The 26128-nt window shown below is 38.1% G+C and overlaps 1 protein-coding gene across 1 annotated transcript in view; it reads right to left on the bottom strand.

The window, feature by feature from the left end:
- Window positions 1-26128, bottom strand: part of KL (klotho) — a 61474-nt gene that overhangs the window by 10722 nt on the left and 24624 nt on the right. The window contains exon 2 of the mRNA XM_066381021.1: window positions 5755-6265. Within this exon, the coding sequence (XP_066237118.1) occupies window positions 5755-6265 (511 nt within the window). The remainder of the gene's footprint in view (window positions 1-5754; window positions 6266-26128) is intronic.

The following is a 26128-nucleotide window of genomic DNA, read 5'->3' as shown; positions in this document are numbered from 1 at the left end:
TTCACACAGCACAAGTCTAAAATGGTTTCAGGTGACCCACCTCCAGAAAGCTCTCTAGCTCCAATCAGCACAAAAGACACAGCCAAAAGCAGAAAGTGGGTGAAGGGGCAGTAACTCAGGTCTCCAGGGAGCTCTGAGATGCACCTCCCCCTGCTGAAGCCAAGACCACATCCTGTCCCCAGAGAGCAGCTGGCATGACCTGCCTTCAGATTCCCAGAGATCATACCCACTGCATTCTTGGATAGTTTCAAATAAGCCCCCTGCTGAGATCAGTAAACAAGCCTACCACTGAGTTAAGTAAACTGAAGACAAACAAATCAAGACTTCAAAGCAGCTCTACTAGGTAAGGAGACCACAACTAGAACAAGCCTGCAAGTCACACACAGAAACAATGGGAAGACAGAGAAACAGTCATATGAATCAACAAGACAAATCCTCAAAAAGATCTGGATGAAATGGAAGTAATCAAATTATCGTATGCAGAGTATAAAATAATGATTGTTAGGATGCTTAAGGATTTTAGAGTTACAATAGATGGACTTAATGAACACCTAAATAGAGAAATTGTAAGCATCAAAAAGGACATGGAAATCATAAAAAAAGACAGAAATGACAAACACAATATCAGAAATGAAGACTACACTAGAAGGAATGAAAAGCAGGTTGGATGAAGCAGAGGATCAAATCAGCGACTTAGAGAAAAAAATAAATGAAAGCATAAAGCAGAACAGTAAAAAGAAAAGAGGATCAAAATGTCTGAGGAAACTCTAAGAGAGCTCTGTGACAACATGAAAGAAATAATATCTACATAATAGGGGTTCCTGAAGGAGAAAAGAAAGAACAAGAAATGGAGCACCTGATTGAAGAAATAATACCTGAAAATTTCCCTAAATTGATAAAGGAAAGATTCATACAGGTTCAAGAAGCAGAGAGAACCCCATTAAAAAAAAACAAAACCCAAGACACATCATAATCAAAATACCAAAGCTAAGAGATAAAGAAAGAATACTAAAAGCTGTAAGAGGAAAACAGTCAATTACCTACAAAGGAACCCCATAAGTATGACATCCGACTTTTCAACAGAAACAGTTGAGGCCAGAAGAGAATGGCAAGAAATATTCAAAGTAGTGCACAACAAGGACCTACAACCAAGCAACCAAGACTTCTTTATCCAGCAAGGCTATCATTTAAAATTGAAGGAGAAATAAAAAGCTTCCGAGACAAAAAACAAACAAACAAACAAAAAAACTCAAGGAATACATCACAACCAAACCAATGCCGCAAGAAATGTTAAGGGGTCTGCTGTAGATGGAACAAAGCGGGGGGGAAAATCTAGTAAAAGAGGATTGTAGATTTAATGAAAAAAAAAGGGCAATAAACAACTACATATAAATAATAACCTTAAATGTAAATGGATTAAATGCTCCAATCAATAGACATAGGGTAGCTGAATGGATAAAAAAACAGGACCCATTCATATGCTGTCTACAAGAGACCCACCTCAAAACAAAAGATATACATAGACTGAAAGTAAAAGGATGGAAAAAATTATTTCATGTAAATGGAAATGGAAAAAAAAGCTGGGGTAGCAATACTTGTATCTGACAAAATAGGCTTTAAAACAAAGACTTTAGTAAGGGATAAATAAAGTCACTACATAATGATAAACGGAGCAATCCAACAGGAAGAAATAACCATTATAAATATCTACGCACCTAATATAGGAGCACCTAAATATATAAAGCAGACTTTGATGGACATAAAGTCTGATCAACAGCCATACTATAATAGTAGGGGATCTCAATACCGCACTAACATCACTGCGTAGATCTTCAACAAAGAAAATTAACAAACAGCAGAATTAAGGGACACACTAGATCAACTGGATTTAACAGATATCTTCAAAACTTTTCACCCTAAAGTAGCAGAATATACATTCTTTTCAAGTGCACATGGTACATTATGTAGGATAGACTACATATTAGGGCATAAAATGAATCTCAACAAAGTTAAGAAGATTGAAATCATATCAAGCATCTTCTCTGACCACAATGGTATGAAACTAGAAATCAACTACAATAGAAAAACTGAAAAACACTCAAACACTTAGAAACTAAACAGCATGTTATTAAATAATGAATGGGTCAATAAAGAGATCAAGGAAAAAATAAAATATTTCCTAGAAATAAATGAAAATGAGCACACAACAACTCAAAATCTGTGGGACACAGCAAAAGCAGTCTTGAGAGGGAAGTTCATAGCATTACAGGCATACCTTAAGAAGCTAGAAACAGCTCAAATAAACAACTTAACCCTGCAACTAAAATAACTAGAAAAAGAACAGCAAGTAAAGCCCAGAGGAAGTAGAGGGAAGGAAATAATAAAGACCAGAGCAAAAATAAGTGACATAGAGACTAAAAAAATAATACAGAGGATCAATGAAACTAGGAGCTGGTTCTTTGAAAAGGTAAACAAGATCAGTGAACCCTTGGCCAGACTCACCAAGAAAAAAAGATAGAGGACTCAAATAAATAAAATTAGAAATGAGAGTGGAGAAGTAACAACGAACACAGCAGAAATACAAAGGATTGTAAGAAAATACTATGAATAACTGTATGCCAAAAAATTAGACAACCTAGGCGAAATGGACAAATTCCTTGAAAAACATAATGTTTCAAAAATCAATCTGGGAGAATCAGAAAACCTAAATAGACAGATTACAACAAATGAGATCAGAACAGTTATCAAAAAACTGCCAACAAACAAAAGCCCTGGGCCAGATGGCTTCATAGGTGAATTCTACCAACATTTAAAGAAAAACCAACTCCTATCCTTCTCAAGTTATTTCAAAAAATTCAAGAGGATGGAAAACTTCCAAGCTTCTTTTATGAAGTGAGCATAATTCTGATTCCAAAACCAGGCAAAGACAACACAAAGAAAGAAAACTATAGGCCAATATCCCTGATGAATTTAGATGCTAAAATTCTCAACAAAATATTAGCAAGCCAGATCCAGCAATACATGAAAAAAATCATACATCATGATCAAGTGTGATTTATTTTGGGAAGGCAAGGCTGGTACAATATTCACAAATCAATCAATGTGATTCATCGCATAAACAAAAGGACGGAGAAAAAACACATTACTATCAATAGATGCAGAAAAAGCATTTGATAAATCCAGCACCCATTTATGATCAAAACTCTCAGCAAAGTGGGAATACAGGGAACACACCTCAACATGATTAAGGCCATCTATGACAGATCATCCACAGCAAACATCATACTCAATGGGCAAAAGTTCAAAGCAATCCTCTTAAGATCAGGAACAAGGCAGGGGTGCCCCCTTTCACCACTCTTATTCAACATATTTCTGGAAGTCCTAGCCACAGCAATCAGACAAGAAGAAGAAATAAAAGGCATCCAAACTGAAAAAGAAGAAGTAAAACTATCATTATTTGCTGATGATATGATACTGTACATAGAAAACCCTGAAGTCTCAGTCAAAAAACTACTGGGCCTGATAAATTAATTCAGTAAGGTGGCAGGATATAAAATTAATATTCAGAAATCAGAGGCACTTTTATACACCAACATAACTGTCTAAAAGAGAAATTAAGAAAACAGTTCCCTTCACTATTGCAACAACAAAACAATAAAGTACCTAGAAGTAAATTTAACCAAGGAGGTTAAACGGTTGTTCTCAGAAAATTATAATACATTGATAAAAAAAATCAAAGAAGATACAAACAAGTAGAAGCATATACCGTGTTCGTGGATAGGAAGAATAAACATCATTAAAATGTTCGTATTACCCAAAGCAATTTAGAAATTCAATGCAATTTCTATTAAAATACCAATGACATACTTCAAAGATATAGAACAAATATTCAAATATTCATATGGAACCAAAAAAGAACACAAATAGCAATCTTGAGAAAGAAGATTAAAGTGGGTGGTATCACACTTCCTGATGTCAAGTTATATACTACAAGGCCATTGTATTCAAAACAGCTTGGTAGTGGCATAAGAACAGGTATATAGATCAATGGAACAGAACAGAGAACCCAGAAATAAACCCACAGCTTTATGGATCATTGATATTTGACAAGGTTGATAATAGCATACAATGGAGTAAAGACAGTCTCTTTAACAAATGGTGTTGGGAAAATTGGACAGCTACCTGCAAAAACATGAAACTAGACCACCACCTTACACCATTTACAAAAATAAACTCAAAATTGATAAAAGACTTAAATGTACGTCATGAAACCATAAGCATTTTAGAAGAAAACATAGGCAGTAAGCTCTCCCACATCACTCACAGCAATATGTTTGCTGATTTATTTCCACAGGCAAGGGAAATAAAGGACAGGATAAACAAATGAAACTATTGATATATCAAACTAAAAAGCTTTTGCACAGCTAAAGATAATATGAACAAAATAAAAAGGCAAACCACACAATGGGAGAACATATTTGACAATACGTCTGAGACGGGGTTAATAACCAAAATTTAAAAGAACTTCTACACTCAACACCAGGAATGTAAACAATCCAATTAAAAAATAGGCAAAAGAAATGAATAGACACTTCTGCAAAGAAGACATATAGATGGCCTATTGGCATAGGAAAAAATGTTCAACATCATTAATCATCAGAGAAATGCAAATTAAAGCCACAATGAAATATCACCTCACACTAGTTAGAATGGTGCTCATCAAGAAAACACCACATAATAAATGCTGCCAAGGATGTTGAGAAAAGGGAACCCTCCTGCATTGCTGATGGGAACGCACACTGGTGCAGCCACTGTGGAAAACCGTATGGAGATTCCTCCAAAAATTAAAAACAAACTGCCTTTTGACCCAGCCATCCCACTTTTAGGAATATATCCTAAGAATACCACATCAATGATTCAAAAGGAGAAATGTACCCTTATGTTTGTGGCAGCATTGTTTACAATAGCCAGGATCTGGAAACAGCCCAAGTGTCCGTCAGTGGATGAGTGGATTAAAAAGCAGTGGTACATATACACAATGGAATACTATGGGCCATGAAAAATAAGGAAATATTACTTTTTGCTACAACATGGATGTACCTGGAAACTATTATTTTAAGTGAAATAAGCCAGGCATAGAAAGAAAAATATCTTATGACCTTACTCATTTGAGGAATCTGACGAACAATATGAACTGAGGAATAGAATAGAGGTAGAGGCGGGATCAAAGGATCCAGAGGTAAAGCTGTCAGAGGGAAAGGGGATGACAGGGTGTTAGGATGGGATGAGAGCAGAAAAGCAAATCCTGCAGGGAAGGGGGAGGGCACTACAGGGAATGGGACAAGGGGGAGGGGAGGATGTATTCGGGAGGACACTAGAATCTATGTAAACACAATAAATTAAAAATTAAATAAAAAGAAATAAGAACCCAAAATCATGTTAGGAGCACTAGATACCATGGGATTTACTTAATCCTTAATGTAATCTAAAAATCTAGAGTAGTAATTCTGAAAGTCAAGTGATTTCATACATTATAACCCAGTTTCTATTTACAATATGGGTTTAAAAATAATTTAAGTTCCTCCAAGCCCCAAATAAGAAAGATGTTAGGTAAATACATTCATATTACTGCTAAAATGAATTTCTACATTACGATTAAAAGCTATAATTTCTCATAGTTCATGGCAAATCATCTTAAAGATCGTTTTAACAGTGAGTTTTGGCAGAAATTGAGAATTTTATCCCCCATCCTACCTTTTAAGGTTTCCATTATAAATTTTTTGAGGTAATACATATATTTGGCATCATCTCTTTTGGTGGTCCCTGAGACAAACCAGCCGTTTTCCACAATGAAGATCTGAGGGTGGTTGTATTCAAGGTCAATCCAGGAAAGCAGCTGCCTCAGGCTGGGAGATTCTAACTGGCGGAACTTCATGTGAGGATCCAATAGCTGAAAACTCAAAGTTGGTCCAAAGGAAAGAGCAAAAAAGTCAGCTGTGCCTTTGATGAACTTTTTCTCAGGCTCGGTAAAAGCAGGGAGAAGAGACGAAAGATTGTTCTTCACGCTGTCAGGATAGTCACCATCAATAAATATGGGCTTGGCAAACCAGCCCAGGACAAAGTCTAGAGATTTTTGACATTCTTTGATGCTGTGGTCCGTCATTCTCCGAGGACTGATCCAATGGGAACTTAGGGCAATGGATACGTGGCCTCCCTGAGTTGGGCGGAAAGAAGTGTTGTAGAGATGCCAGATTTGGGCATGAGCCTAAAAAACACACAACAACAACAAAAACAAGGTAAACTGATTTCTGATTGTCAGGAAAAATATAATACATATTTAAATTCCCAACCCTAGTTGTATCCGTTTCTCATCAAACCTAACCTAATGACTACAGTGTAAAAGTCACCTGGAATCAATAAATTATTTCGGAGACAGGTCAGGCCACAGTGAGTGCTCCTCCAACTGGAATTAGTCCCATTGTTTCAGCAGCCAGTGGAAAATGTGAACTTCTGATGTTGAATGTGTCATTCATACTTTAGAAAAGTGATGAAATAAGAATCTTATAATATTGTAATGCTTAATTGACTTTGGATTATGTACTTTTTTAATTAATGGGCTTCGTGAAAAGAACCAATCCCAAATCTGTGATCGCACCAGGAATTTCAAAATAGGATTATATTTCTTTATCCTGAGACTGGGAGTTTTCAAGTTGATTCAAATTGTTGGAGTCAATTTAATATTTTGTATTTATCTCACAGAGCTAAACTTCTAACCATGTTCTTCCAATCTTTGTTCTTCCCTAAGAATTAGTGCAATAAGTTAAAGGATCAACTCCAATTTCTAACCTTAGCCAGCCCTGCAGAACTCTGGAACAGTGCTGACTTCCTGCAGGAAGCAGTGTTCTAGAGACAAGCAAAGCAGCAAAGAGAAAAACAAACAAACAAACAAAACAAAAGCACTTAATTACAGCTTTGAGGAGATCCAATGTCTGTACATAGTCAGCATGCAGCTTGGAGTTTCCTAAGGCCAAGAATTGGACTTTGCTTTAATAAAATCAACTTTATATTCCCATAAAATTTTACTGACTTCTGAAACTTTATTTCCATTTGTTTGCTTTTTATTGATAAAGAATATATATTTTTAATTTAGAAACTAAATTTAATGTGGTGACATTGGTCAATAAGAATACATAGGCTTCAGGTAAACATCTCTACAGTATTTGAATATTGATTGTGTTGTGCACCCATCACCCAAAGTCAGATCATTTTCTGTCACCATACATTTGTCCCTCCTTACTGCCCTCCCCCCACACCCCCTCCCTCTGGGAACCACTTCACTTTTGTCTATGTCCATGGTCTCATTTTTATATCCTACCTATGTGTAAAATCATGTAGTTCTTAGCTTTTTCTGATTTACTTATTTCACTCAGTATAATGTTGTCAAGTTCTATTCATGTTGTTGTAAATGGCAATATGTCATCATTTCTTATGGCTGAGTAGTATTCCATTGTATACATGTACCATATCTTCTTCATGCAATCCTCTATTGAGGGATTATATAAAGAATGGTGAGCCTGACCAGTGGTGGCACAGTGTATCAAGTGTTGTCCTGGAACGCTGAAGTCGCTGGTTCAAAACCCTGGGCTTGCCTGGTCACAAGGCACATATGGGATTTGGTGCTTCCTGCTCCTCCCCCCTTCTCTCTCTCTCTCTCTCTCTCTCTTTCTCTCTCTCAAATGTATAAATAAATAAAAATAATTTTAAAAAAAGAATGGTGAGAACGCCCTGGTTGGATAGCTCGGTTGGTTAGCATCATTCCAACATGCACAGGTTGCCAGTTCAATCCCTGGTCAGGGCACATACAGAAACAGATCGATGTTTCTGTCTGTCTGTCTCTCTCTCTCTCTCAAATTAATTAAAAAAAAAATAGTAGTGAGTATTTTCTACCTTACTTGAATCATGATTCTCTTTACTTTTGAATTCCACAATTTACTCTATTTTGCTAAAAATACAAGCACTGTTTATCAGCCATTTACTCCCCTAATATACTGTCTTTAAAAAAAAAAAAAAACAAAACACCTCATTCTAACTCCTCTTCACTCATATTCTTCAAAGTGGTCCTGCCAACTTTCATTTCACTCCTTGGGTCTGAAGGTACACTTTCACTTAATACGCCTAATACCCTCTCATTTTATCTAAATATTCTTCTCATGGTTCATTTCAGTTCAAATGGCCAAGAACGGCCTCATCACTATTCTCATGAGTTCAGCCAAACATTTCAATGGAAGGAAAGAGTTTATACTGAACTTTCATTTTTAGTTTGTTAGTAAATATCTGTTTAATTTCACTGAATGTATTTTTTTCCTGTATGCCTAGAAGGAAATGGAGGATAAACTGTTGATCTGAAGAATAGTGACATCTGCCCATGTGATTCAACAACTGGGGCTTAATCGTGACATCCTGCTGATTTTGTCACCTCTCCCACCCTTCTCTGTCCTCCTGTCCTCTGACACCCTGACTCTCCTCTCCTGATGGACAAGAAATCCCAGCCTGACATTTTAATAGTTAAACAGAAAAGAAACAGAACCATTCAGGATCGTACTCAGGACACCAGAGCAGGGGACTTGACGAATTTAGGCCAACTACAGGCCTATGACAGTCATGCTTAAATCTAACATATTACCTCTACAGAGCAAACACTGTAATGGGTAGGGAGGAGGGTCAGGAAGAGTAAGGGTAGCCACGAACTTCCTAACCTGAGTGAGGACTAAGGGAGATAATTTAAGAAAAACATCTAACACAATGTTGCATTTGGTAAGGACTCCATGAATGTTTATCCCTTCTGTCCCAAAAGGATGGGCAGACTAAAAAAAAAGAAGTTGCAGCCAAGGAAACACCCCATGCTAAAGAACATAGCTCTAACAATGATGTGATGTAGTGATACAAACTGGGGTTTGGATTCAGAGAGAGGTTTGGATCCCGAGTCCGCTCTCCATCACCAGGGTGAGCTGCAGCTTCTCTATACAAACAGGAATAGCATATATTCTCCTGTAGGGCATTGTGAAGATTAAACAACATGATGGAAGTGAAAGGTCATTTCAAGTTGTTTGTTATTTAGAGAAGTACAAATCTGCAACATTGAAAGGTATGAGGGTTGCCCTGGCCGGTTGGCTCAGCGGTAGAGCGTCCTCCTAGCATGCGGAGGACCCGGGTTCGATTCCCGGCCAGGGCACACAGGAGAAGCGCCCATTTGCTTCTCCACCCCTCCGCCACGCTTTCCTCTCTGTCTCTCTCTTCCCCTCCCGCAGCCAAGGCTCCACTGGAGCAAAGATGGCCCAGGCGCTGGGGATGGCTCCTTGGCCTCTGCCCCAGGTGCTAGAGTGGCTCTGGTCGCAACATGGCGACGCCCAGGATGGGCAGAGCATCGCCCCCTGGTGGGCAGAGCGTCGCCCCTGGTGGGCGTGCCGGGTGGATCCCGGTCGGGCGCATGCGTGAGTCTGTCTAACTGTCTCTCCCTGTTTCCAACTTCAGAAAAATGAAAAAAAAAAAAAAAAAAAAAAAAGAAAGACATGAGGGTTCATTTTATGTGTCAACTTGACTGGGTTAAGAGAACCCCAGACAACTGATACAACATTTGTTGAGTGTTTAACTAAGCCACTCCATGGTATTGCTGCCTCAGAATTCACTGTTTGACCAAGCAGCTTACAGGAACCTTAAGCTGACACTAGCCCCTCATACAAGCACATGCCCTAGATAGCAGCCTACAGGGTCATAAGCAGTTGTGAGTTCCTGATATGGACTTTCCCAACAGCCCTTGTGACTGACAGTCCCCCCTGCCTCCCACAACCTGTGTGCCTTATGCGTACAGATAGTCCTTATCTGAGGAGCCCTCAGATAAGATCCTCATGGGGCTTACCAGAACCCATCTTTTGGCCCTAGTTTGGGAATTCCAAAGCACTCCACCCACAGACCCTAATAAAGGCATGTGTCCCAGGTCCTGTCTGTCTCTCTCTGTTTTGCCTTCATGTCTCCATGTGACCCCTTGAGGCATTCCATGTGCTTCCTCCAGAACCAGTGAATAACAAACTTCTCTGTCAGTTTCTCTTGTGTTTTCCTGTTGAACAGAGGTTCACCATACAGCACTCTGTGCTCCATTTCACAAATGTTAATTTAATAAAACCATGGCAACATCACTTCTTGGTACGTCTGTGAGGGCAGTTCTGGAAGAGATCAGCTTTTGAATTGGTAGACCAAGTGAAGAAGGTCAGCTGTACCCATGTGTGTGAAAATCATCCAATCAAGGCCATAATAGAACAAAAAGATGAAGGAAGAATAAACTTGCTCTTTGATTGAACTAAGACATCCATCTTCTGCTGTCTTTGCATATTAGATTGAGCCTTTGGTCATAGGCCTCCAGGTGGGGATGGAAACTATACCACCAGCTTTTCCTGAACCTCTAACTTGTAGACAGGGTATCATGGGACTTATTCTCCATACACATGAGCCAGTCCTTCATAAAATATCTCTTTCTATATATCTATATTTATCCTACTGGTCTATTTCTCTGAAGAACCCTAATTAATATAGAAAGCATCTTGATATCATTTAGCTTGAACACTTGTCCCATTCCAAACCCCCAATGGTTCAGTTCTTTCACTGCTCTCACAGCAGCCCAAACTGGAGGTCATTCCACACATGGCGTCTTCTCCAGGAAGTTGCCTCAGCCCACCCCAGCCTCCTTTCTCAACTGGGCACAATGAGCTGCATGCCCTTCTTCTGCGTACCCTCCCAGTCCTTAGGCACACTTTTCTTACATCACTTGTTGCAGATGATGACCTGCCTCCCCAGCCTGAGCTGAGCTCCCTAAGGCACCCCCTCATCCCTCCCCAGCACACAGAAGAGCCCCAGGGTCTGTTAAACTTAACTAAACTCTGCTTATCACCTCCTCGGGAGGGAGCTTACTTCGTTTTCAGATGGTAGGTTTGAATAATCAATTGCTATGAGGTAAAGCGAGGGAGGTCACTGTTTGGGATACCGCAACAAGTAAGGCTTATTAACAGAGGGAGGTTGTATATGGTTTTGCATTGCTTTCTAATCATTCTGGGTATGGTAATCTTAAAATCTCATTGTCTTAAGACTAAAATTTAATAAAGCTATTGACAAAGACTCAGGAAAATAATTTAGGGTATGAGCAAGAATGTTTATCTAAATTCTATTTCTAATAACGAAATCCTGAAACCAATTGAAATGTCCAATATTCAACTACATTTATACCATCATATGTATATTTAATACATTGCAGTATAACTAAAGAAATACTACTATTCAGATATTCTAAATAATACAGATGAATGTCTATTAACATGAAAATATGTTTCTAAAATACTAACTGAACAAAAAAGCAGGTTACAAAGCAATATATAGAGTTTTAATAGCATTTTTATGGTAGGTACATAAAGATTTAGAAGGATTTGTAACTTGTTAAAAAGATGTTTTGTAGCAAGATTGTGGGTGGTATGATTTGCTTCATTTTGTTCATAATTTTTTATTTCCTACCACACATATGTATTGCTTTAGAAGTAAGAAGAAAAACAAATTCAAAACAGGAAAACAACTCCTCTGAGCTGAATGGCAGGCTTTGCTTGAACTGTCCATGATGGCTGTTTGAAAGCTGTGGTATAATTAAGCCCTGCTAACTGTCCGCTCACCTGCCCTACACTCTCTGCCTCAAATCCTAACTCCTAGGCACAGTGAACCCTGTGTAAAGTTCTGTGATAACCTAGGTCTCAGGCTTTTATAAGTTCAGCTCTCTCATGTTTTGCCTATTCCAGACTCTCCAACCTGACCCTCTTGGAAACTCAGCTCAGAGGTCACCATCTCCAGGAAGTCTTCCCTGACATCTTTCTTCTCCCTACCTCTAAACACCATTCTATGTGTCTCCACATCCGTCCTCTATCAAAAACCTTAACCATATTATATTGCATTTATTTAAATGTCTAGCTGTTTCAAAAGCATTAACTAGGTCTTTTATCCTTCTATTCTCAGATTCCAGCAAAGTGTCTGGGCAGAGTAAGAATCCAATAAACAGATATGGAAAAATGAACACTGGCATTAAGAACCAAAGAACCAGATCAAAAAGTCTGAGACAAAAGCAAACATTTTTCTGAGCCAGAGCAGTTACTTGCTCATAAGAGACCCTGGTTATGTTTTATTTCTGAGACCTTACAAGAGAACTTTCAGGCAGACATCTTTAAAAAATAAATCGTCAGGAATCTAGCATGACAGACCTCTAAGAATAATAGTCTGTCACCTCAAAATGTACCAATGGTACATTTTGGTGTATAAGACACTCCGGTACATGAGATCCTACTCACACTTGCTTCCCAGCCTTGATGTAGATTTTTTCATATAAATTCTGAAAAATCTAGAGAAAAATGGATCTCGTATTTCTTTATCAACCAACTAGTATTACCAATTTTGGAAGTCAAGTAAAATATTCTGAATTTCATAGCAGATTTTCTCTCTGGTTACATAGTAAGTTACTTGTTGTTTACTTATTTGTATCCTTCTTAAGAGTCCACACAAAGCTTGACACAAATAAGGTTTTTAGAAATAGTGAAGGGAAACACGGGAGGTGAGTGCTGTGTCCATCCCAGCCTTCTGCCATAGCTCACGTTCCAGGTCAGGGCGGGGAAATGAGCTCACTCAGTACCCAGCTGTACAGCGGAGCTGGGCAGGCAGAAATCAGAGCCAGGAGCTACTGAAGCAGGTCAACAACTCGAAGAGAAGAAATTTGTGCAAAGGAAGGGCCCAGAACTCTGCATGGGGACTCCCTGAGAGTCCTTGGCTAAAGTATGCACAAGATGAGACTCTGTGAGGCTTAATGAGGAGCAGCTGCCACCGGGCTGAGCATTGAACATCAAAGGGCACGCAGGGCTGGGAAACGCTGCAGCTTAGGATAGCCACAGCGAGAAACATGGCTGAGTGCTTCCGATACTCAACTGAAACCCAGAAAGGTCAGACCTGAGGAGTAAGGTCAAACCTGAAACAGGTCAACTCTAACAAAGATTAGATTCAAGTCTGGCATGTTTTAAAAACATCCTCTGGCAACTTAACTGTTTGGAAGAATAAAATACCATACCCTTTAAAGGAATATAATATAAAACAGACCCCTTATCATGTGTCATTTATATTGTCCAGGGTATAATAAAAAATTACTAGACATTGAAAAAGAAAGTGAAAACCTTAATTTAAAAATAAAAGCATTCTATAGAAACAGCAAAGCCAAGATGACCTAGGAGGATTTTAAGGTAGCTTTTAGAAATATGTTCAAGGATTTTTAGGAAAAGGTAGATATAAAAAGTGAACAAATGGGGGAATAACAACAAAAAATGGAAACAAAAGAGGACAGAGGGAAAGGAGATGGGATAAACCTGAAGGGAGGGGGGAAGGCGTTACGGGGAGGGGGCAAGGCAGATGTTTAGGGGAATACAGGGGGGGTGCATTCAGGGAAACACTAGAATCTATGTAAACACAATAAATTAAAATCAATAAAAAATGTATGAAAATTATAGAACTGAAAAGTAAAATATATAAAATAAAAATTTTATTGAATGGGATTGATCATATTAATTTTATATAAACTATAAGATAAATAATGTAATCTCTAAAGGAACAATAAAAATATATTAAAAGTTATATCTAAAAAGCCAGTAGAATAATAAAAATGAAATATTAAAAAATATTTCATTCACTAAAAAGTATGCATAAAAAAAAATCCCCAAAAACTGATAAGGCAAACAAATAGAAAACAAATAACAAGGCCCTGGCCAGGTAGCTACGTTGGTTAGAGCATCATCTCAATATACAAAGGTTGTGGGCTCAATCCTCAGTCTGGACACTTACAAGAACCAATCAATGAATACATAAATAAGTGGAAAAACAAATCAATGTTTCTCTTTCTCTTCCTCCCTTCCTCTCTCTCTAAAATCAATAAAAAAATTTAAAAATTAAAAAGGGAAAATAAGACGGTAAACATAAACCTAATCATATCAACAATAATTATGTTGATATGTCAAATAAAAATGTACGAAAGCTCCAAGTAAAAGACAGACAACTATCAAACTAGATTTTTAAACAGTAAGCAACAACTACATTCTGTGTACAAGAATACACTTTAAACAGAAAGTCCTAGCTAGACTGAAAGGAAAAAGATGGAAAGAGATATATACCAGGCATGTAGTAAGCATAAAAAACCTGGCAAGGGTATGTTAACAACAAAGTAAACTACAAGACAAGAAGTGTTAGCAGGGATAAAGGTGGATATTTCTTAATGACAAGAGGGTCAATTCATCAAGAAGATATAATTCTAAATGCAATGATATCAGAACTTTAAAATACATAAAGCAAAAATTCACAGAATTTTTTTAAAGTAGACAAATTGATGACATGTTGAAGATTTTAACTCCCACCCTTAATAAATGATTGAAAAAATAGCAAAAAATTAGTAAGTATATAAATTGTGTAAACAATGCTATAAACCAAATTGACCTAATTGACATTTAGGTCAACACTATCCTAAACAATACTTTCAAGTTGTACATAAAAGATTTATGAATATAAACAACATCCTGGAGCATAAAATAAATTTCAAGAGATTAAGGCAGATCAAAAACCTTCCAACTAAGAAAAAGTGAGGGTGCAAGGCCTTAATGATAAATTATACCAAACATTTAAAGAATTAACACCAACACTTACAACAAGCTATAGATCAATATCCCTTAAAAAATAGACACAAGCTTGAGCAGGTGTTGGCACAGTAAATAAGAGCATTGGACTGGGACACAGAGGACCCAGGTTTGAAACCCCAAGGTTGTCAGTTTGAGCACAGGCTCACCAGCTGGAGTGCAGGGTCACTGACTTGAGCATGGGATCATAGACATGGCTTGAAGCCCAAGGTCACTGGCTTGAACCAAAAGTTCACTGGCTTGAGGAAGGGGTCACTCACTCTGCTGGAGCGAGCCAAGGCACATATGAGAAAGCAATCAATAAATAATGAAGGTGTCGCCTGACCAGGTGGTGGTGCAGTGGATAGAGTGTCAGACTGGGATGCAGAGGACCCAAGTTTGAGACCCTGAGGTCACCAGCTTGAGGGCGGGCTCATCTGGCTTGAGCAAAAAAGCTCACCAGCTTGGACTCAAGGTTGCCGGCTTGAGCAAGGGGTTACTTGGTCTGCTGAAGGCCCGCGGTGAAGGCACATATGAGAAAGCAATTAATGAACTAAGGTGTCACAGCGAAAAACTGATAATTGATGCTTCTCAACTCTCTCTGTTCCTGTCTGTCCCTATCTATCCCTCTCTATGACTCTCTCTCTGTCCCTGTAAAATAATAATAATAATAATAATAATAATAATAATAATAATGAAGGTGTCATAACAAAGAATTGATGCTTCTTATCTCTCTCCCTTCCTGCCTGTTGGTCTCTATCAGTCTCTCTCTCTCTGTGTCTCTTTCTCACTAAAAAAAGAAAAAGAAAAAAAAAGATACAAACATCCTCAACAAAATACTAGCAAAACAGGCCCTGGCCAGTTGGCTCAGTGGTAGAGCTTCGGCCTGGCATGCAGAAGTCCCGGGTTCGATTCCCGGCCAGGACACACAGGAGAAGCGCCCATCTGCTTCTCCACCCCTCCCCCTCTCCTTCCTCTCTGTCTCTTTCTTCCCCTCCTGCAGCCGAGGCTCCAATGGAGCAAAGATGGCCCGGGCACTGGGGATGGCTCCTTGGCCTCTGCCCCAGGCACTAGAGTGGCTCTGGTCGCAACAGAACGACGCCCCGGAGGGGCAGAGCATCGCCCCCTGGTGGGCAGAGCGTCGACCCCTGGTGGGCGTGCCGGGTGGATCCTGGTCGGGTACATGCGGGAGTCTGTTTGTCTCTCCCCGTTTCCAGCTTCAGAAAAATACAAAAAAAAAAAAAAAATACTAGCAAAACAATTCTAGCAGCATATTGAAAGGATTACACACCTTAATCAAGTATGATTTATCCCAAGAATGCAAAGATAGTTCAACAAGTGAAAATCAATCAACACAATATGTTGATAAAAGGAAAACTTCCCTTTTTTCCTATGGGATAAAGAAAAGCACAGTTCTTCTCTACTGTGAATTTCTTTCCCATGAGTCTCTTTTACTATTTACATGAAAGACTTCACTTCTGATATTACAGGTCACCAAATGTGTGGACGTTTTCCCATACCAAGCAATTCTTTGTGACAACTAGGTGTCCTACAATTTAACTTAATTATGATGCTATCTACCCAGAGATAGAATAAGATCTCACAGGTTAAGGGCTTAGTCCCATAAGACTACTCCTCCTACATACACACACATACACACTCACAGACACACACACACACACACTTGAGATACAAGTCACAAACCCAATTATCACCTGTGTTTCTGACCAACTGGTTATATAGCAAAGGTTTTCATGACCCCTCCTCAGGTTTACTAAAGTGGTTCACAGAACTAAGGGAAACATTTGCTAATATTTACTAGTTTATTAAAAGATATGATAAAGGTACAGATGAACAGTCAGATAAAGAGATACATAGAACAAGATTCTGAGCACAGGAGTTTCTGTCCTCATGAAGTTGGAGTGTGTCACCCTCCCAGTGTGGATTTGTTCACCAGCCTAGAAACTCCCCAAACCCCCTACTTAGGAATATTAAGGAGGCTTCCTCATGTAGTTATGATCAATCATTACCTTCATGTTCAACCCTTCTCTCTCTGGAGGATCCAGGGTGGAGCTGAAAATTCCAAGCTCCTAATTATGGCCTCATCTTCATGGTGACCAACCACCATCCAGGAGCCCACCCAGACTTGCCTAACTAGAAAAAAAAGATGCTTGTAGTTTTCCTGCAGCTTAATACAGTGTGTCCGTAAAATCATAGTGCACTTTTGACAGGTCACAGGAAAGCAAAAAAAGACGACAGAAATGTGAAATCTGCACCAAATAAAAGGAAAACCCTCCCAGTTTCTGTAGGATGATGTGGCAGCATGTGCGCATGCGCAGATGATGACGTAACACCGTGTATACAGTGGAGCAGCCCACGGCCATGCCAGTCGAGAGGTGGACGGTACAGAGGAAAGTTCAGTGTGTTCTGTGGCTTGCTAAATTCGAATCCATGACCAAAGTGCAATGTGAATATTGGCGTGTTTATAATGAAACACCACCACATAGGAATAACATTACTCGGTGGGATAAGCAGTTGAAGGAAACCGGCAGTTTGGTGAAGAAACCCTGTTCTGGTAGGCTATTAGTCAGTGACGAGTCTGTAGAGGTTATATGGGATAGCTACTTAAGGAGCCTTAAAAAATCTGTGTGTGAGCCCACATCGAACTGCTCTGAATAGGCATGAAACTGGGAGAGTTTTCCTTTTATTTGGTGCAGATTTCACATTTCTATCGTCTTTTGTTGCTTTCCTGTGACCGGTCAGAAGTGCACCATGACTTTATGGACACACTGTACTGCTCACAAAAATAGAGGATATTTCAAAACGAATATGAAGCAATAAAAAAAAGCATTTGATTTTTTTTATTTAACAAGAACATCAGAAAAGCAAACGACAAGTCAAAGAAAGTTGTTCAATTTTGCAAATGATATGCAAAACCAATTTTTCTTTCATTGGTCAGAATGCACTATACAAAAGGTCAAAAGTACTGGAGTATCTGCACATTCCCTGATCCCCTAATTTTTGTGAGCCATGTATTTACAATGGTTCTAAGGGCATTGTGTGAGTAACAGGGCCAAAGACAAATACTAGAACAAAAGATACCCTTAGTGTTTTTATCATTTAAGGAATTACAAGGAAGGGCTTTAGGAGCTCTGTGCCAGGAACTAGGGGCAGAGACCAATAAATATAGTTTTAATTATCTCACATTAATAGAATAAAAAAGAGAAAATGCACAATGTCCTCACAAATAATGCAGAAAAAGCATTTGACAGAATCCAGAAGTCTTTCATAACAAAAATACTAAAAAAAAACAAAAAACCCACAAAATCAAAACAAAACAAAAAAACAACTTATGGGTAGAAGGGACGTTTTATAATATGATAAAGCCATTTTTGAAGAACCCAAAGCTAACATAGATAACATCAGAAGTAAAAGACTGAAAGCTTTCCTCCTAAGGTCAGGGTAAAAACAGGGGCTGCTCTCACCATTACTCTTCAATAATGCATTGAAATTCAGCTAGATCAATTAGGCAAGAAATAAAAAAGATATCCAAGTTGGAAAGGAAGTAAAACTCTCTACTCACAGATGGCATGATCTACGTTCAAAAAAAACAAAAGCTGTTAAAGAATCCATAAAAACCAGAGCTCATAAACACATTCAGAAAAATTGCAGGGTTACAGTATCAACATTCAAGAATCCATTGTATTTCTATACAATAGCAATGAACAATGCAAAAACAAATTAATAAATAAATTTAATTTATAATAGGTTCAAAAAGAATAAAATACTTAAAAGTAAATTTAACCACTCTCACATCTTTTATTTCCATTGTACTGGAGGTCCTAGTAGGCAAATCAAAGAAACGAAAGGCATGTTAATTGGAAAGGAAAATAAATAATTCTATTGTTCATAGAAAACATGATTATCTATGTAGAAATTCAAAGGATCTAAAAATAAACTATTAGAATAAATAAATTTAGCAAGTTAACAGAATACATCAATATAGAAAAAAATCGATTGTATTGTTATATATGCATAATAAACATTTAGAAAATTTAAGTACAATACCACTTCCAATAACACCCAAACAACAAAATACCTAGAAACAGTTTGACAAAAGTAACAAAAGATGTGAAAGACACTTTCAATTAGACCTACAAAACATTACTAAGATCTAAATAAGTGGAGAAAGACATCATTTTTTTATGAATTGGAAGACTCAATATTATTAAGCTTTTCATTCTCCCCCAATTGATCTACAGATTCAATGCCATCCCATCCAATATCTGAAAAAAATTTTTGTAAAAAATGGCAAGTTGATTCTAAAAAGAATATGACAATTCAAAGGACATAGAACAGTTAAAATACCTTGAAAAAGAAAGAACAAAGTTGAAGCATTTCAAGACTTACTATAAAGCTATAATGATCAACATAGTATGATACTGGCATAAGGCTAGATCAAAAATAGATTTATAAAAAGAATAGAGAGTTCAAAACTAAATCCATGACATAGTGATTTTCAATAAGGAAAAGGAAAGCCTTTTCAGTAAATGGTCCTGCATTTGAAAAATGTATGGCGGAGAAAAATGAGCCCAACCTTACACCTTGAATAAAAATTCATTTGAAACAGATCATAGATCCAAATGTAAAAGCTAAAACTATTAAACTTGTAGAACAAAACCTGGCCTTTTGATCATGGTAAGAAAAGACTACTTCCAACACAGAAAGTACAAATCATAAAAGAACAATGATAAGTTGGACTTTATCAAAATTAAAATTGTTAACTCTTCAAAAGTTAACAATATAGAAAGATAAACCACTGAAGAGAAATACTAAAAATACATATATCTGGCAAAAAAAAAATCTATTCAAAATAAATATAACAATCTTACCAATCAATAATAAAAAAGAAACACTTCCTCCACTATGAACAAAAGCTTTGAACACATTTTACAAGAGCGTCTACACCAATGCTCAACATCAATATTATCAAGGAAATGAAAATTAAAACCAAAATGAGCAATCACTCACTGGAATATCTATAGGTAAAAACTAGTGACAAAATATGACATAGATGAAAAGCAACTGGAACTTCATATGTTGCTTGTGGGAGTATAAATAGTACCACCACTTTGGGAAACTATCTGGCTGTTTCTTAGTAATTAAACATAAGCCTTTTTTATGATTCAGCAATTCCACAAGCAACAGAAATGGCAATTCCACAAATGTGTACAATATCAAGATAAAAACTTATAAAAATGATTTGTTCAATGATGCTTATTGTAGCTTTATTCAATATAGAAAAAAAAAACTGAAAACAACACAAATGCCCATCAACAGGAGTTATGTATCAACTCTGTGGTCTGTGTCTACCTTGCAATACTACTCAGTGGTAAAAGGAATAAATGAGTGTTTCACATCACAAAATGAATTAACCTCTAAAATATTATGTAGAGCAAAAGAACCAACACACAAAGAGTGTTTGCATTTGGTTGCGTGATTGCATTTACATAAAGTAAAAAAACTACTGCATGGTGACAGACCTGTGAAGGGTGGAAAAAATCAAGGACAACAGGGACACCAAAAAGTATGGGATTAGGGAAGGAAAGGATCAAATTCTATGTATTTAGGTCACAGGTTTGATAGTTAATGAAGATGTCTTGTCTGTAGCTGGGTATAGAATTTTCTTAAGTTGGAGAAGGCACACACTGTATTAATTACTCAAATAAATTTCCGAAGTAATACTAAATGGGTCACTTTTTGTTATTATTCTTTAGATTTCTAAAATACTGAAGTGGAATAATTCTTAAAAGATTAATTTGATCCTACAAATAATCTTAATTAAATTGAGACCAACGATTAAAGAACTGAAATACAGCCCATAAACAGAAAGTAATTCAGAAAGCTCATTTATGTCTACTTACCCACGAGGAGGCCCCACATGTTTTAGTTCTAAACTAAAGGTGCACTATTTTGAGAAAGGTCACAGTACTAGACAAATTTCAGAGAACCAGAAGTTGTTTATTTTTCTTTCTTTTTGGCATCCTCTTTCAAGTTCAAGAACACTATCACGATTACATATCTAAGGACTTTCTTAAAAGTCACTGCTACCCTATGTTGTCAAACAAGTATTCCAACTAGCCTAATGTTCCATGTTTGAATACTAAATTTTCCTCTTATGTCTACTAGCACTGTTTTGTGGATTATAAATTGCAGTTTCTTCAGAGAGAATTTCAAATAGCCTCATGCAAGATAATTACCTAATAGAGCACATAATTTCCCCCAAATAACCATTTATAACTTTTATCCATGAACACAACCAGTACCCTCTGTGTGCAGTTCCCTTAAAGCTTGCCTAGGGCTGGCCTCTCACCCAGGCACAAACGCCTGCTCGGGCCTCGCCTCTACCTTCTCAACACCTTGTCAAATGGAAATAGGCAGCTGCCAAGCCTACTCGCTTTCACTTTGGTCTTCTTAGCAAATTAAATAAGTAGAATTTTTTAGCTCAAACACCAAGCCATACAGCCTCCCACAAATTTATCAAGAGGACCAGTTCAGATTCCATGTCAGTATAAATCTCGTAACTCCCAACCCAGTTCTCTGCTACAGCCAGGTCAGTTTCTCATGAGCCCTCAGCCAGGGCTGGACCTGTGCCTCTTGACATAACGTACTTTTCATTTCTCCTCTACTTCCCTCTCTGCCTTCTGTTTTAGACATGTGTCTTCCAAGAAGCAGTCCTTAATCAACCCTGCTTACTTTTAAGTGTTATTTCCACCAGTGAGTCAAAGAAAACTTCTCACTCCTTCCAAATTCAGTTCAATTCTCATTGCCCCTGTGCAGCCTGGTCTGGCTCTCCAGACACATTTAGTTACCCCAATCTCACTGCACGTTGCACATGCATTAGAGTAGATGCCATGCTTCTTCCCAGTTCTTCCTAAGTGAGTAGCTCTTCACCAAGACTTCTCACTCTCCGTTGACAACAACATTGAATTGAAACAACCTGAGACACATGGAGCTAGATCAAAGCAAAGTGTTTACCAGTGGGAAGGGGAAGGAAGTCAAGAGGGACAAATATATGGTGATGAAAATGATTCGATTTTGGGTGATGGGCACACAATGCAATTGACAGTTCAAATGCTATAGAGAGGTTCATCTGAAACCTGTGTACTTTTACTGATCAACGTCATCCAGTTAAATTTAATTTCTAAATAATAAAAAAGAAAGAAACAATCTGATCATTCAACAATATGAGCTTTTTTTGGCAAATACTGTTTAAGTAGCTACTATGCATCAGTCATGGTTCTTAGATTAGTTGAAACAATCTAATTAGGGAACACCTACTACTTATGTTAGATACGTAAGAGCTGGGAATATAAAAATGAACAAAATTTTTCAGGCTTAGATATATGCATTATTTATTGCATATATAACATGGAGAGAAAAACTGATGCCCAATGTTCACCAAAAAAGACATATATATCCTGACAGCTCCAATATATTAGTTTGCTCCATATCATAAAATTTTGATTTTAAACATTTGATAAGATCTTTAAGGCAAAACAGATTACTGCATATGATTGCTAAAAATCGGTTTTTACTCTGTCCTGTAGAACTAAGTTTGAGATTAAATCTCCTTTTAGAAATCATAAGAAATTATGGCATCTGCTAATCTTGAAAAATGGACCAAGAGTTAGATAATGGGTTTATTTTACTTTTTAATAGTGGTAAAATATGCACAGCATTAAATTTACTCTTTTAATCACTTTTAAGTGTTCAATTTGATAACTGATGTATTAAGTATCTACTATGTAATTGCTAATATACTAGGTTCTAGAAACATGGGACATGAATCCGCACCTAATAAATTTTTAGTGTTATTCATTGGTCTGGTAGGAAAGGTGTAAAAATAAAAGGACACTGGTATCTCTTCCTCTACTTCATCTGCATGTCCCAAGCCAGGCTAGGGAGACCTCTTTCCTAAAACTCTCCTAAAACTCTCCTAAGTCTGGAGTGGAAGAAAGTGAGTCTGGAGTTGCTAACGGGACGAGCCCTTTGGCAATGGGGTGTGAAGAAGCCACTCTGGCCTGTGCATGCATGTATTTCTGTAACGAGGGATAAAGACTGCCCTTCTTGACAGCAATGGCAATTGGCAAATCCAGTTCCTAACATCCCTAGAGATTGTCTACAATTCTGTGAATTCTCCAGTGGCCCTTTTCTTCCTTAACCTATAGTTAAGACTACTTTGCAAATGTAGAATTCCTTAATATACATATAACCACATTTGAGAGTCTATAAGAATTCACTCAGTTAAAGGCATGCTTTTACAACAGGGCAAAATAAAGGCCAGAGTAGATTTTTTAAATTACATTGTCATCTTATTACTCATGATCATTCCATCTGGATTTTTTTCAAAGTAGGTGTACCATAGTTCCCCATGTATAAGACGCACCTTAATTTGGGGGCCCAAAATTTGAAAAAAAAAAGTATTGCAAGAAGTTGTTGAACTCATTTTATTCGTCATAAAATTCATACAACTCATCACGGTCAAAACTCCCATCCATTAGCTTGTCCTCATCTGTGTCTGATGACAAATCACTGTCTTCATATATTGCCTCGTCCTCAGTTCCATCTATGGCATTTGAAATGCCACATTTCCACACACTCTGTATTAAACACACCCAGTTTTTAGACCCCAAATTTTTCAAAAAGAGGTGTGTCTTATACATGGAGAAATATGGTACATAAAAGACCTTATTCACTTGTTTTCAAAGGAAACTTTTTCAAAGGAAGTAAAAATTACTTTATAATTCACTTTGGGTAAATACATCAATAAATCAGAGATTAAGTCTCTGGACTCAATAATTTATCTATACAGAACTAAACAACATCAGCTAACTCATTCTATTTAATATTAAATCAAACTGCTACAAGAATCTTTCCAAATTACTGATGCTAAGTTGTGAACAAAATATCTGGCCTGTGACCAGAATCTGTCTAGTCCATTACAACGTTATTGGAGACATAGATGAGTTTTAGTTCCTGGCTTTCATTCTGTTTGTCTAATAGCAACAAAATGAGAACCATGAAGGAACAGGTAGGAAGACAACAGGCTAGATGAGGAAGCAAAGCAAAAAGATACAGGACTGAGACCAGGGCTGGATTCACAAGGTCAGCAGAGCACCTCGTGGTTCACAAACCAGCTGGGATCTCTTCAGTAAACATCTATTCCTACCATCAGCAAAGTAATTCTATAGTACCCTTATGAAACAGCTACTCTCCAATCTCAAGGACTTTGAGAAAAGTGTTCTTCTCCCGTGCTAGTCACCTTCACTTTCTAAATGTTTCACTTCCACCTGCTCACCTAATTCTTCTGCTTTGAATTATCAGCAGCAGATGCCAAACCTACTGACTCAGAGACTTTAAGATCATTTATCAGTTGTCAAGCTCATTACAGCTCATTGCTTTTGAAATAACTCAATTCCCCACGCAGGAGAGGACAGTCTTCAGCTAAAGAAAAAGTGACATGCGAGTGTGTGAGGGCTCCTATGTTGTCAGACAGGATAAGATGACAGGACTATGAAACTTGTTTTATGGGGTCGCTGGTGGTAGAAAGTCATCTTCCCACCCTGTTCCCCTTCTCTGTTCCATTTGCCTTCTTGTAATAATAGTTTCCACATGGTCTTAAGTCAGTTTTTCATAAGACAAGTCCCAGTTGTGAAATCAAGCTATAGGCATAGCCACAGCCATGCTGCAAACTGAAATTGAACAGGGCTAATTAGACCAGAGTGCACTGCATGTGCGAGGAAAGGACGTATTGCTTCATGAGACTTGGGTTTCCATTGTTCGTGTGTCAATGTGTAAAATGCCTTTCTCACTGTGGGTCAAGGTCAAAGAGTTAGAAAATCACTGATTTAAGAGCTATTCTCATTCCACAAGTATTTATTAAACAGCTACTACATGCCTGGCATAGTTCTAAGAGTTTGGAATGCAATAGTGAACCAATCATTCAAAAACCTCTGCCTCACGGAGCTTCCATGTTAGCTTCCATGTTAGCATGAAAAAAATAGGACAAAATAAAGGAAACCTGGGTGCCAAGGGGAAGGAGAGGTATTTTTTTTTTGATGGCACTCACAAGAATTTGTATTTTCCCTTCATTAAATATGTTGGGGTTTGAATCTTCATTTGATGTGTCACTAGGGATGTATGGACAAAATCCATATGTGTTCTTATTAGGCAAAAAATTATTTCTATTCATATATACTTTTATAGAAGTTAAAATGCCCTAACTAACAAAGCCAGAGCAAGTCCAACAAGGGCACACTGGCTTTTGCCACTGGCCCTTCACCCCCAGAGCAGTCTAATCAGAGACGTGGGCGGGTGGGCTATAGCTCAGCTCAGAACACCGCTAACCTTGCTGCTCTATTTCCAAGTCTAGGAGAACTTTCCTAACAGTCTCCCTTTGTGATCATAAGTCACTTCCACAGATTATCCCCCCCCCCCTCTCTCACACACACACACACACACACACACACACACACACACACACACACACTGGTTGGATTCTTTATAAAAGTGCAGTTAATTAACACACATAAGCCTCTTGGCCCTACAGTATGAGCAACTACCAAATTCTTTATTTTTTAAAGATTTTATTCATTTTAGAGAGGTGAGAAAGAGGGAGAGAGAGAGAGAAGGGGCAGAGGAGCAAGAAGCATCAACTCCCATATGTGCCTTGACCAGGCAAGCGCAGAGCTTTAAACTGGAAACCTCAGCGTTTTAGGTCAATACTTTATCCACTGCGCCACCACTGGTCAGGGAACTACCAAATCCAAAGACTTGACTTCCATCTGCAGATCGCATGAAGAATTGAAGATCGTTTTTCAACAGCTACTACTTTGCCAGAGGGCTTTTGCTTTTTATTATTTAGTTTTGTTTTTTAATTGCTCTTACAGCTAAACACCAAACCCAAGAAATGCATCTTCACACACTTCATCAGTAGTACACATTAATTTGGGAGACTGCTGTGTCCTCCAGGCCCCAGGAAGGATTTCTTGAGCAGGACGTTGTCCTCCCTACTCCTTGCAAGGCTGGCCCGCTAGACAAAACAGTGTGCAATGGGGCGGTGCTCACAGTGTGCTTCAGCTTCTCAGCATGGGCTCACAGGAGGTAAGGGAGCTGGCTCTGGGGACTTGGGGACAAGCTGGGGAGAACTATCCAGGCTGAAGAAAGAGTAAAAAAAAAAGCCTTAAGGCCCCGCAGCAAGACCCAAGCCACAGCTGGAAGGTAGTGAGCAAAGCCACAGGGGCTGTAGAATTGAGGCCAAATGTGTTAAACACCTGCTTGGGAAACACAGGTGTAAGAGCTGCTGGACCTGGACCTATCCTCCTCTGTGAGGAAAGAAA

The sequence above is a fragment of the Saccopteryx leptura genome, chromosome 4 (assembly GCF_036850995.1).
Source record: "Saccopteryx leptura isolate mSacLep1 chromosome 4, mSacLep1_pri_phased_curated, whole genome shotgun sequence".
In the NCBI taxonomy this organism is placed as follows: Eukaryota; Metazoa; Chordata; class Mammalia; order Chiroptera; family Emballonuridae; genus Saccopteryx; species Saccopteryx leptura.
The sequence above is the reverse complement of the archived record's forward strand: the minus strand, read 5'-3'. Positions and strand labels throughout refer to the sequence as shown.